The 14,886-nt window shown below is 37.5% G+C and overlaps 1 protein-coding gene across 1 annotated transcript; it reads right to left on the bottom strand.

Moving 5' to 3' along the window:
• Positions 1 to 2,175, bottom strand: LOC143892883 (uncharacterized). The gene is made up of 3 exons (XM_077397794.1): positions 2,150 to 2,175; positions 777 to 914; positions 1 to 500 (listed from the first exon to the last, which is right to left on the bottom strand). Exons 2-3 carry the CDS (start codon positions 873 to 875, stop codon positions 207 to 209), a joined length of 393 nt encoding a protein of 130 aa, XP_077253909.1. The 5' UTR covers positions 876 to 914; positions 2,150 to 2,175; the 3' UTR covers positions 1 to 206.
• Between the last annotated feature and the right edge of the window lie 12,711 nt (positions 2,176 to 14,886).

Below are 14,886 nucleotides of genomic sequence, written 5' to 3'. Positions count from 1 at the left end.
ATCTTGCGTCTATTATTACTTACAAGATTAATATCCAATAAACATGGGTTTGGAAGGGAAATAGATGATTAGTATGCAACAAGTTTGTTAGCAAAAAATTCCTATTAACTTTGACACCATATGAACCAGCTGACTTTTTACTCTTTCATCCACCGCTACAGCATTGAGATGGCGAGTCCAGGCAAAACAGCCTATCTTGCCTCGAATTACTCCAGAGACATTAATGGTGGAGAAGTAGCTTCTGTACTCGTCTCTGGCTGCTTCTTCGAAAACAGGGACTTTTCATCAAATAATTGGGAGAATACACGGGGACGGCTTTCGTCCGGTTTCTTTCGATCTTTTGGGGATGGTTTACGTAAAACCTGCTTATCTCTACCGACAAAGTTGAGGCTAATTTTCTTAAACCGGCGCTTTGATTCACCAGTGGTGGTTTCTTCTGACTGCATTATTTTCATGCTTTCCTCTGGATGGACTAAAATTGTCTCTACTGTTTCATACACCTAAAACATACATGGCAATATATAGATTCAGTAACCCATTATTTCATGCCACATCAAGAAGAAAATACAAGCGAAAACTGTCATAATCAATTACTTCCTTTTCTGTGAAGTTAAGGCCCTGTTTGTTTTGGATTCTTAGAACCGACTGTGAGTCCAAAACTGATTATTGGACTCATCTTAATGTTTAATTTGAGTACAATAATCAGTTTAGGACTCACAATTGGTGCTCTAAATCCAAAACAAACGGTGCCTGAAAGTATAGATGGTACAGCATACCTGGCAGAGATCATCAATGTTATCGACTAGCTCACCTTGACATACGGAAACAACATAGTCTTTGCAATCATAGAATAGTTTGGAGAAGTTACTATTCATGGAAATTGCGTCTTCAGCAATTGCAAAGCCTGCACTCAGCTGAAAATGAGAAAAGAAAATGAGGTAAGATGTTGTAAAATAATTCATGCAGGACTAGAAAGCACGGGTACTCTCCCGGGCCTCCCGTACCCGTACCCGACACGTATTGGGTGCGGGTACGTTCGGGTACGCCCTGGGTACGTACCTAAATCTTAAGTAAATGTCTTTACTATTTTATTGTCCATTTACTTAAGATTTACATGTAAATAACGGAATACCCCCCATTTGGATTTATTAAAAATAGTTTCAAGACCCAAATCTAAAAGGAAAAAAAGTCAACTCTCCTGTTCTAGTACAAAATTCGCAGAATAAGGGTCGGGTCAAAATTTTAACATTCTTAACTTCCAAACGGTGGGGTATTTTTCAAATTTTAAAAATTCATAAAATCTATCATGTCAAAACATTATTAAATCCCAAAAGTCCGGTAAAAAAAATCTCATAATTTGGTCTCTAAAAATTATTTATCTTGTCAGGCACTGGTCAACACACTGGCGACAGGCTTTTTTTCAAATGAATCATGTATTGATGCCTCATGTTATGAAATATGAAACTTAATCACTTATGAAATGAAGAGTAATATTAGAATTTTCCATTTTGGTGATGTTATTGTTATTTGATTGATCTCCAATTATTTATTTATTTTAATTTTTATAAATATATAATAAATTATTAAAATATATTATTATATTCGGCGTACCCGAACGTACCCGCACCCGATTTTTTTGAAAAATCACGTACCCACGTACACGTGTCGTGTCGTACCCGCACCCCGTACCCGTACCCGTGCTTCATAGATGCAGGATATAACCTTCTATATAAACTATGAAAGAAAATGAGAAAAGAGATAAATAGACATACCAATGAATTATGATGGTGTAAAATAATTCCACATGCTCAATCCAGTGCAGGGAAATTGGAAAAAAAAAAAGAATCTTTCTTTGCATACTTTTCATTCCCTGTATTCACATACTATTCTTTGCTAATATAAATCTGCATTGAAACAGCTACTGACTTCTATAAACCTGATCATCCTAAAAGAATAAAATGTGTTGGGTATAAATGATGTGCTTTTCTAAGGTTGTTTGAAACAATCTCTAATCTGCAATACGATTCGGCTTAGAGATATGGGCCTACAAGTGGGAGGTAAGATGTTAATTGACCCCATAACTATCATACATAAGAATAATAGAAACAAAAATTGACCCTACATGAATAGGAGTAACTACAAAACTTACTACAGAAACAAATAGCTGTTCAAAAAGCTCGGGTATAGCTAAGCTAAGCTTGCACCTTTATAGCTAAGCTATAAAGGTGTATTAGAGAGAGGGTAGCATGATATTAAAAAGGGGTCAATCCACATTCTTAGGTGATCCAGAAGGATATAAGTATATGACATAGTCCATGCAGGCCAGAAGAGGTGCACATTGCTGATTTCATCATTGTGGGAAGTTTCTGCGGTAGTTTAAAAACTAAACAAGTTAAATCGGAATGTGGCTGAAACAACCGGATTGAGAATTCAGCCAGGTTTTCATTGAAACTCCATTTTCAAAAGCATAAATGAACATAGAACAAAAAATTCATTGCAAAAAACCTCTTGAATTTAATTAAGGTGCTAAAAATTACTCCCAATGATTGGTTCATGAGATTCTTGTGGAGTTGGCATTGGCAATGAGTTTCGCTTGTCATTGACAGTCGGTCTCCTTCTCTCGTCTCCCAACTACGATTTGCAAGAAATCCAAGATTCTAAAATCAGCGTATCCAAACGGCCCCTAAGTAAACTTTATTTATAAAATATTATAGTATGCCCTCTAATAAATAATATTGGAGATGGAAGGATAGAATATCCTCTTTATTTATAAATTTAAAATTTTAAAAATTGGCTTTTGACAGCTTGTTATGAATTTTAATAGCAACCTGCAAAAAGATTTTAATAGCTTGTTATAAATTCAGAACATTCTCTTTGTTCTGAATGATTTATTTCAGCAACATAGTTTCTTTCCTTTGAATGAAAATTAAAGTAATGAAAACCTTTAATCTTTTGACCGGTTAAATGGTCCCATCGCCGATACTTATAGGTTGAACATTTAGAGCGGACTCCACAAGGAAATAGGCCCATGTTTGGATACCTCTTGCTTTTGTATTTGGATTTGGATTTGAGTTTTGGATACAAAATACATTAGTCATCCTCACGGTCAAGTTGCACGGTAGAGAGGGAGGGACTCCACAAGAAACTCAGACGCTCCTTCCTTACAAAGACATGTACATTGCAGGCAGTTCACCCGGCATGTTCTCTTTAATGTTTTGACGAGTCAAGTGGTCCCACTGCGTGACTTATAGGCTGATCTTTGAGAGCGGACCCCACAAGGAAATAAGCGTCCCGTCGGCCACGTTTGGTAACCATGAAAATTTTTTCATTGAATATTAGTGTTGACTGTTGAGAGAGGGGAATATTTAATTTTTTTTTTTAAATTACTATATGGCCCACTTTATGGTATGCTCTAGACAGTTCATTTGTGGTGCTAAAAAATGAACGGTCTGGATCATCCCATAAAGCGGGGCGTATTGTACTATTTAAAAAATACATGACTCGTTAACGTATAAAATCTCATGAGAGGAGTAGGGAAAGTGGGAGAGATAGAATTGGGAGGGAATGAGTGCGGAAATGTAGCTTAAATAGAGAAAACAGAAAACAATATTGACTGAGTTTTTTGCTCTCCCCACACCACACTCCACGCCTCTCTTCCATTATAAGGTAATGGCGGTTGACTCCAAGACCTGCTTCTATTTCCTGGAATATTTGTTTTTTAATTGTTGTCAATGGTCCTACCACGAGACTGACAAATTCACTCCAAGTCCTGTTGGGATGTGTCTCAAACCTTTCTTTACTTGTTTCAGGTTTTCCTTTTTGTTGGCTACGCCTATGCTCTGTTTGGATGCTGGTAGATGTTGGGGGGATTTAGAGAAGAAGAAATCAATAGGAAATCAGTCAACGGGGAGATTGTGAGCAAATCTCCCCGACGTTGTTTGGTTGGGGGTAGGAGATGTGCAGGAGTATTTTTACCGTATTTTTTAAGATTTTTTTGAGGAATGTTATCAGCACTACGTTTTTTTTATGAGGCACTCCTCACTTTATAAAAAGTACGGTATGGCCTGCACCATAGGATTATCCAAACCGTCCATTAGATGGGCCATAGCCTAAATAGGTTATGCCCCAAAATTATTTCCATTGGTTGATTCTAATCCTCCGATCTATAGAGTGTTAGGATCAACCCTCTAACATTCAGATTGGAGGGTTAGGATCATCCTATGGAAATGATTTTTGGAGCATAACCTATTTAGGCTATGGCCCATCTAATGGACGGTTTGGATCATCCTATGGCCACACCATAGGATGATCCAAACGGTACGGCCCTTAAGTAAACTTTATTTATAAAATATTATAGTATGCCCTCTTATAAATAATATTGGAGATGGAAGGATAGAATATCCTCTTTATTTAAAAATTTACAAATTGGCTTTTGATAGCTTGTTATGAATTTTAACAGCAAACTGCAAAAAGTTTAAAATAGGGGACTGCTGATGTCAAAACAAGGGAATGCAGATATCAGCTGCCTTTGTAGAGTTAAATCCAACTGTTTTGGTTTTCACGCTGGGGGGTTTTTTGGATCGAAAGTCATGTTTTAGATTCCATTGGGTTGGCTTTGGGCCAAAAGTCATAAAATGCCAAAAATGAAACTCACACGCTGTTTCCTAAAAGACATTTTGGAAATTCACCAGTCACATTCTCTTTGTACTGAATGAATTATTTCAGCTACATGATTTCTTTCCTTTGAATCAAAATTAAAGTAATGAAAACCTTTAATCTTTTGACCGGTTAAATGGTCCCATCGCCATACTTATAGGCTATCATTTAGAGTGGACTCCACAAGGAAATAGGTCCATGTTTGGATACCTCTTGCTTTTGTATTTGGATTTGGATACAGAATACATTAGTCATCCTCATGGTCAAGTTGCACGGGAGAGAGGGAGGGACGTCTGTCTGCTGCTGCATCAGCAAGGTCGAGGAGCAGTGAGTTTGGATTGAAAGGTCATGCTTTAGATTCGATTGGAATGGGTTTGGGCCGAAAGTCATATTTTAGCAAAGGAAAATGCCAAAAAGAAACTCAGACGCTCCTTCCTTATAAAGACATTTCCATTGTAGGCAGTTCACCCATCATGTTCTCTTTAATGTTTTGACGAGTCAGGTGGTCCCACTGCGTGACTTATAGGCTGGTCTTTGAGAGCGGACCCCACAAGGAAATAAGTGTCCCGTCGGCCACGTTTGGTAACCATGAAATTTTTTTCATAGAATATTAGTGTTGAGAGGGGAATATTTAATTTTTTAAAAAAAATTACTACATGTAAGTGTGGCCAGAACCGAACCAGACCCGAAGAACCGAACCGGAACCGAACTGTTTAAAAAAACTTTGGGTCCGGTTCGGTTCCACTGATGAAGAACCGAACTTATTCGGTTCGGTTCCGGGTCTAATGTTCTCGGTTCGGTTCTGGAACCGAAGAACCGAACTTTTGAATATATATATATATATATATATATATATATATATATATATATATATATATATATATATATATATATATATATATATATGAGAAAACGGTTCCTACACATATGTGTAGAGAGTTCTCTACACACTAGCTTAAAATACAGTGGGGGCCCACATTGTTTGGGTGATCCAAGCCATCCATTTTAAAGGTCCTCACATAGATAGGGTGTCTACAAAAAATCAGATCCATAGGATCATCCCAACCCTACGATTTGTGGAGGTAAAATGGATGTCCTTAAACCTTCACAAATTAGTCCATTTTTCGCCTCCACAGTTCGAATGGTTAGGATGATCCTATGGATCTGATTTTTTGTGGACACCCTATCTATGTGAGGGCCTTAAAAATGAATGGTTTGGATCACCCAAATAATGTGGCCCCCATTGTATTTTAAGCTAGTGTGTAGATAACTTATCTACACATATGTGTAGGAACCGTTTTCTCTCTCTCTCTCTCTCTCTCTCTCTATATATATATATATATATTTATATATATATATATATATATATATATATATATATTTTATATTTTTATTATACATATACTTATTAATATAAATTACTTATAATATTAATGAGTAATAGTTACTACTATTCTTATAATAAGAAAGTAACTTATATTATAACTTTACTTAAAAGTTTTTATAAATTATAATTAGTAATTAGTAATTAGCCATTAGAACCGAACCGGACTGAACCGATTATGTTCGGTCAGGTTCGGTTCGGTCCTACTATGTACTACGGTTCGGTTCGGTTCTTACGGTTCATGGAACCGAGAACCGAGAACCGAAAAAAAAGTAACCGAGAACCGAACCGGTTGGCCACCCCTAACTACATGGCCCACTTTATGGGATGCTCTAGACAGTTCATTTGTGGTGCTACAACATAAATAGGTAGTGCACAAAAAATCATTTTGATAGGATGATTCTAACCTGTGATGTTTCCGTAATGTGCAGTCCCTCTATAGATTGGAGGGTTAGGATCATCCCATCCAACTTATTTTTGGGGCACAACCTCTTTATGTTATAGGCCAATAAATGAACGGTCTGGATCATCCCATAAAGCGGGGCGTATTGTACTATTTAAAAAATACATGACTTGTTAACGTATAAAATCTCGAGAGAGCAGTAGGGAAAGTGGGAGAGATAGAATTGGGAGGGAATTAGTGAGGAAATGTTGCCTGGTTCTATTCCCTGGAATTATTATTTTTTAGTTGTTGTCAATGGTCCCACCACGAGACTTACAAATTCACTCCAAGTCCTGCTGCCGTGTGTCTCAAACCTTTCTTCACTCGTTTTAGGTTTTCCTTTTTGTTGGCTACGCCTATTTAAAAGGTATTGGACTCTGCTATCTTCACCTCCATCCTTCTCTTTTAAATGGGTTGGATTTCTCAAATCAAAACCCCAGCTTTTCAGCTGGTTTTAATATTCTGCTACTTGGCCATCTTTGTAAGATCGCTAAATGATGAAGGAAAATGGCTATTGGAGTTCAAGAAGAATCTCATTGACAACAATGACGAGCTTCGAGGATGGAATTCATCCCATCTAACTCCTTGCGATTGGAGAGGGATAAGCTGTATCCACAACTCTAAGGTAACTTCCATCAATCTCCAATCCTTTAATTTGTCAGGCCATCTATCTTCCACCTTCTGTGAGCTCCGTCACCTCACAACATTTAACATATCAAAAAACATGATTTTCGATCTTGTCCCTAAGAAGCTTGCAAGCTGCAGTAATTTGCAAGTTCTAGACCTTAGCAATAATATGCTTCATGGGGAGATACCACCCGAGCTTTGTGGTATGCCTTCCCTGAAGAAACTAAACTTTTCTTATAACGACCTTAGTGGTAAAATCCCAACGGAGATCGGAAACTTGTCTTCTCTCGAAGAGCTTTTCATTTCTGAGAATAATCTCACTGATGTAATTCCTTCATCAGTTAGAATGTTGAAAAAGCTTTGCATTTTCCGTGGAGGAGGGAACTTTCTCTCGGGTACAATACCGGTTGAAATCAGTGAATGTGATAACCTTGAGGAATTAAGATTGGGAAGTAATGGGCTTGAAGGTTTTATTCCTAGGGAGCTTCAAAGGCTTCAGAATCTAACCAATTTAAGTCTTCCTGACAACCATCTATCTGGTGAGATTCCTCCCGAGCTCGGGAATTGCAGAAGCATAGAGTATCTTGCCTTGAGTGGCAATAATTTCACCGGTAGCATTCCTGTGGAGTTGGCTCAGATTCAATCTCTTCAGTACCTTTCTATCTTTGGCAATCAGCTAACGGGATTCATTCCGGAAGAGTTGGGTCAGATTCAATCTCTTCAGTTTCTCGTTCTCTTCAACAACCATTTATCTGGAAAGATACCCCGTGGGCTCTGGAATTGTAGTAGCTTAAGGTATCTTTACTTGGGTTACAATAATTTCACTGGAGACATTCCCAAGGAGCTTGGAAAGTTATCTAGCCTAGTGTATCTTGACTTGATTAACAATTATTTCACCGGAGACATTCCCAAGGAGCTTGGAAAGTTATCTCACCTAGTGACTCTTCGCTTGAGTAAAAATTATTTCACTGGAGACATTCCCAAGGAACTTGGAAAGTTATCTAGCCTAGAGGATCTTATCTTGAATAACAATTATTTCACTGGAGACATTCCCAAGGAGCTTGTAAAGTTATCTCGCCTAGACTATCTTGGCTTGAATAACAATCATTTCACTGGAGACATTCCCAAGGAGCTTGGAAAGTTATCTAGCTTATGGCTTCTTGACTTGAGTAACAATAATTTCACTGGAGACATTCCCAAGGAGCTTGGAAATTTATCAAACTTGGTATATTTCTCTGCCAACTCCAACGGATTGAACGGAATGATTCCAAGTGAATTGGGAAATTGTAGTAGTGCTGTCATGATTAATCTTTCTAAAAATCAGCTGAAAGGGTACATTCCTAAAGAGCTGAGTCAAATTCAGACTCTTATTGGGCTCAATCTTTCCTTTAACCTTCTACAAGGGAGTATTTCCCCAGCTTTTGGAGAAATGGTGCCTGGTTTTTCATTTTTAGATTTTTCTTCGAACCATATAGATGGAACCATACCCTCATCTATATGTAAAATAAAATTTTTGGAAGTTGTTGATTTCTCGAATAATCGTTTTTCAGGAGAACTGCCTGATTGTTGGCAAGATTCGCCTCAACTGGCCATTATGAACTTTGAAAATAATACTCTCTCTGGGAATATTCCTAGCTCATTGGGTTCTTTACTTGGTCTCAAATATTTGCAATTGGGAAATAATAATTTCTCCGGAGAAGTGCCATTGTACTTGAAAAAATGTGTGGGCTTGGTACTTGTTGATCTTGGTGGGAATAGATTAACAGGAAATATACCGACATTTATAGGAGAAAGTCTATCAAATCTGGAGGTTCTCCGCCTACGATCAAACATGTTTGATGGGAGAATTCCTTCAGAGCTATCATATCTTACTTTTCTCCGTGTCTTGGATCTCGCACATAATCGTCTTTCGGGAACCATACCACGGTGTTTCAGCAATTTCAGCGCCATGGCTTTGACACAGAAATCAAGCAACGATCATAATTTCACATCTAGATCGGAAGCTTACCAAATGCACGTTTTGTTGGTCACGAAAGGGAGAGAACTTTCATATACAACGACACTTTCACTTATGATAAGCATTGACCTTTCAAGTAATTATATAAGTGGAGATATCCCTGAAGAACTAACGGGTCTTTTTGGATTGCATAGCTTGAACTTATCTGGAAATCAATTGACAGGAATGATCCCACCAAAGATTGATCGCTTGCAATCGTTGGAATCCCTTGACTTATCAAGAAACCAGCTCTCCGGTATAATCCCTCAAAGCATCTCTGCTCTAACTTTTTTAAGTGTCTTGAATTTGTCAGAAAACAACTTGTCAGGAAAAATTCCATCCGGATCTCAGCTCCAGACTCTCGATAACGTATCCATCTATTCTGGCAACCCTGGACTCTGTGGGCCTCCACTCACAAAAAAGTGCTCAGAAGATAACATACCTCAACCTCCACCGCCTACTGCTGGCGACAAAGATGCGCATGGATTTATATGGTTCTATGCTGGTATGGCACCGGGATTCGTCGTGGGGCTTTTGTGTGTCTGTGGTATTTTATTGTTGAAGAAGTCTTGGAGATACGCCTACTTCCGATTCTTTGATGACATGAAAGATTGGCTGGTTCTGACTGCAACAATAAAGATACGTAGAATCAGAAAGAAGTTGATCGGATAGTAGAGCAGGTGGAGTTTGCAAGCAGTTTCTACATAGATGGTAAGGTAAAATAATGACTACTATTTGCAAATGAGGAGAAAAAACTCTTTATCTTTAAGTTGCCACAAAGTTGACCAAAAATTTAGTACATTTGCAATATATGTATGAGATGTAAACATTCATCTTCTGACCCATTGTGGATTATTCAAACAAATGTTACTCCCGTTTTCCACTAAATAATGTGCATTAATTTTTTTAACACCCATTTTTAGTTGAAAGAAGAAAAGCCCAAGCTAACAATGCCTAATTACCCAATTAATTGTTGATTTATTGGTCAATTCTTTTAAATTTTCTGAATTGTAATCCTCAAAAATTTTCTGGGATTTGCTAGTTTGAAACCACGATGGGCCCACTAGTCGAATGTTTCGAAACTAGTACACTTGGATGGAAATTAAAGAGTTTTCACTTTTCACACCATAACGTTTTAGGCTAAAAGTGCTGTTCCTCTGTCATTATATATTTGAACTGACCGAATCTTTGTCAAGAACTTCTGTAACTTTTCATTCAATTTTGATCTAATTTGAGACTTCATTGAGACTGGAGCCCTTTGGCCGCTAAGGTGACATGGTGAATTCCACGAGAAGGTTACTACAGAAGAAGATGATAACAACATCGAAGATCTTCATTCTTTTGTTCTAGTAAGCATAAAGAGGTTCCATTGGTGGGCCTTGTGCACTTTTTGTTCCTCTAATTCTAGTGAAAGACATGTATCTGTTCTCTAAAGCTGGTTCTAGTAGGTGCAAAATCAATCAAGTTTAAAGACCTTGCCTCCAGTGAAAATCTAGAATCTCTGCCCTCGGGTGAAAAAATGGATATTCTCAGGGATCTAGAAGCTGAGGTTTCCCATTCCCCATCCCTTTCAAATTCAAACGAATCATCTAGGTCTAGCTCTTCATCCAAAAAGAAAAAAAACAAGAAGAGTAGGAAGAAGGCCAAAGCTTTGCTTCACCATCACATTTCTGATGAGGCAGACAACTTCACATCCTATGAAGATCGAATTAAAAGCCTAATAGTCTCCTTCATCCTTTAAAAACCATGATGCTGAACCTACCATTTGTGATGAGACAACTGCTATTCAATCCAAGGTTTCTACCTTGGGTGTCAAGGAAAACCAGTTTTCTTCTTTGGTGAAAGGATCAGACAGGGTGAAGAATCTCATGGAAGCCATTGAAATCTCTCCTTTTGAAGATGAAACAACTTATAAAGATGAAACCAGCCTTCCTTTTGAAGATTGAAATCTCTCCTCAGATCCTGCCTTTCTACTTGAAAATCATTACCTGGGGTTAGACAATACCACCTTGAACCAAACCTCTTTTGAAAAACGTGCAGGTTCAGAAGCATTAAATGTAATGCATTCTGATGTCCCTCTTATGGGTCAAGTCAGGGTGGGCTGCTCTTTACCAGCTGGTTCCTTGGCTAAAAAATCAGAAGCATTAAATGCTTTGCTGACTTCTGATGTTAAGGAAAAAGCAAGGCCGGGAAGCTCCTTGTTATCTGCTGGTCCCTTCACTACAAAAGCTCTTCCCAGTGGAAATCCAAACATTGAAAATGCCTCTTCATCTTTTCAGCACATTGAGCCTTCCTGCCGTTTTATTCAAATGCAAGAGCTGTTATTTTATTTCATCTCTGTTTTATTCCATTTTCTGGGCATTCGGAGTGTTCGTTGTATGGTTCGGATTTATCTGATCGTGTACTTCAGATAGATAGCGACGGTGCGTCGGGCTGTTGTATCCTGGGGGTGATTGCGTTCGAATCTGTTGCACCGGAAGCTTTTCCGCAGAGGCGCAAAATCACCTTAAAGAGAGCGACCTAGTCCGTGCCTCAACTCGCCGCATCGAAAAGGTTATACTAATCATCTATCTTTCTGTTTTTCACAGAAATCAGTAAACATGTACGCCATATTATTTATATTAAGAGGAAAATTCTTCAACAATTTTAAGGTGATTTTCGTTTCTGTTTTTCTCTTTCTAAAATATGGCATCCCATGATGAGATTATCTCGGATTCTTCAAATCCGAATAAGCCTTTTCGATTCAGTGGTGTTAATTTTAAGAGATGGAAGAAGAAAATGTTTTTCTATTTATCCACCAAGAAAGTAGCCCATGTTTTAGATGACCCAAGGCCTTGGAGATCAGAACTTGATCCCGTTAGATCTGTAATGAAAAAGAATTGGAAAGATTCTGATTTCCTTTGCCAAAATTTTATTCTAAATTGCCTCTCCGACGAACTATATGATTTTTATAGTGACTGTAAGGATTCCATAACTCTTTGGGAAGCCTTACAGAAGAAATATGATACGGAAGAGGCTGGGTCTAAAAAATATGCGGTTAGCAAGTATTTTAGATATTACATGGTGGATGAGAAGACGGTGATTTCTCAAACCCACGAGTTGCAAAAACTTGTTCACGACATTCTTGCGGAAGGAATGACTATTAGTGAACAATTTCAAGTTGCAGCCGTGATTGACAAATTACCTCATTCTTGGAAAGAATTCAGAAATTCCCTTCTTCATAAAACTAAGGAATTATCTATGGAAGGTCTTCTTGTTCGTCTTCGGATCGAAGAAGAAAACCGTAACCAAGATAAGAAAGAAGGGAATACTGAAAATGTAACTAATGTTAATGCTATTTCTGAAGTTAAGAACCAAAATCAGAAACCGCAAGTGAATCTGAAGTCCAAAAAGAAGTTGAAGAAAAAGCAACAGAATCAAAACCGAGGTACCTTCAAGCGTCCGAACCAAAACACAACTTCTGGAAAGAATGACTATTCCAAAGTTGTGTGCTATATTTGTGGTCTAAAGGGTCATATTGCACGGATGTGTCGACGTAAGAAGACTGCGCCAATCCCTCAAGCCAACGTGATAGAAGAGCCACTTGTGGCTATGATCACTGAAGTGAATATCATTGGAGGATCTGAAGGGTGGTGGGTCGACACTGGTGCGTCCCGTCATGTGTGTTTTGACAGGAAGTGGTTCAAGACGTATGCTCATGCAGATAATGAGAAGAAGGTGCTTCTAGGGGACTCGCATACAACAAAGGTACTCAGTGTTGGGGACGTTGAACTTTGCTTCACTTCAGGGCGGAAAGTGATACTGAAGGATGTTCTTCATACTCCAGACATGAGGAAGAACTTAGTTTCTGGTTTTCTTCTTAACAAGGCTGGTTTTAAACAAACCATAGAGTCTGACCAGTATGTTGTAACCAAGTTTGGATCCTTTGTTGGTAAAGGATATGCATGTGATGGAATGTTCAAACTGAATGTTGAAATAATCAATGAAATTGATTCTTCTGTTTACATGCTTTCTTCTGTTAATTCATGGCATGCTAGGTTATGTCATATAAATAGAAAATATGTACATAACATGAGTGTATTAGGTATGATTCATAAAGTAGTCTTAGAAGACTTTAACAAATGTGAAATATGTAGTAAGGCTAAAATTTCTAGAAAGCCTTTCAAAAGTGTTGAAAGGAATTCAGAACTTTTAGACTTAATTCATAGTGACATTTGTGAGTTAGACGGTATCTTGACCCGTAGTGGTAAAAGATACTTTATAACCTTTATAGATGATTTTTCTAAGTATACAATCATCTATTTAATTAGACATAAGAGTGAAGCCTTAAAAATGTTTAAGGAATACCTATTAGAAGTAGAGAACCAATTCAATAGGAAGATTAAGAGACTAAGAAGTGATAGAGGAGGTGAATATGAATCATTAGAATTCACTGACTTTGTTAAGTCATTAGGAATTATACATGAAACAACCGCTCCTTACTCCCCCGCCTCAAATGGGGTTGCAGAAAGGAAAAATAGAACACTAGTGGAACTTACGAATGCTTTACTCCTAAGTTCAGGAGCCCCCTCTAACTTATGGGGAGAAGCAATTCTAACTTCCTGCTATGTTCTTAATAGAATTCCTAATTACAAAACTAAAGTCTCACCTTTTGAATTTTGGAAAAATAGGAAACCCAATGTGAGTTACTTTAGAGTTTGGGGATGTTTAGCTTATGTAAGACTTTCTAATATTAAGAGACCCAAAATAGGAAGTAGAGCCATAGAGTGTGCCTTTATGGGGGTTACTCACTTACAAGCAAAACATATAGGTTTTTAAACCTAAATAACAGTGTAATAATAGAGTCAGTGGATGCTGAATTCTTTGAAGATAATTTTTCTTTTAAATCTAGACATAGTGGGGGTACCATAACTATTGGAGATAGTGGGGGTACCGAGCCTAGGATTGAGGTAAACCCTGAAGAAGAAATTGAACCTAGGAGAAGTAAAAGATCCAAAATAGCCAAGGATTTTGGCTCTGATTTCTATCTCTTTAGTTTGGAGGGAGATCCTTCTTCCTTAGAGGAAGCATTATCCTCGTCAGATGCTGACTTTTGGAGAGAAGCTGTCAATGATGAGATGGAGTCTTTGATGTCAAACCAGACTTGGAAATTAGTAGATTTACCACCAGGATTTAAGACCATAGGGTGTAAATGGATTCTTAAAAGAAAATTGAAACCAGATGGAACCATAGACAAGTATAAAGCTAGGCTTGTTGCTAAAGGCTTTAGGCAAAAAGAAAATATTGATTTCTTTGATACCTACTCTCCTGTTACTAGGATTACATCCATTAGAGTCTTGATTGCAATTGCTGCAATCCATAATCTGGTAATTCATCAAATGGATGTAAAGACAGCTTTTTTAAATGGTAGTCTAGAAGAGGAGATATATATGGACCAACCTAGTGGTTTCATATCTCCAGGTCAAGAAAATAAAGTATGTAAGTTGGTGAAGTCACTGTATGGTCTTAAACAAGCACCAAAACAGTGGCATGAGAAATTTGATAATGTCATTATATCAAATGGTTTTAAAATCAATGAAAGTGATAAATGTATATATTATAAGTATATTAATACTTATTGTATTATTATTTGCTTGTATGTTGATGATCTTTTAATTTTTTGTTCTAACTTGGAAATAGTTAAACAAACCAAAAATCTATTAAAACAAAACTTTGATATGAAAGATCTAGGAGAAGCAAATGTAATTTTAGGGATTAAAATTACAAGATCTGATAGTGGTA

The sequence above is a fragment of the Tasmannia lanceolata genome, unplaced genomic scaffold, assembly GCF_043159265.1.
Source record: "Tasmannia lanceolata isolate RefF3 unplaced genomic scaffold, GAP_Taslan_0.1 ptg000015l, whole genome shotgun sequence".
NCBI classification, from domain to species: Eukaryota; Viridiplantae; Streptophyta; class Magnoliopsida; order Canellales; family Winteraceae; genus Tasmannia; species Tasmannia lanceolata.
This window is presented reverse-complemented; position numbering and strand designations above follow the sequence as displayed.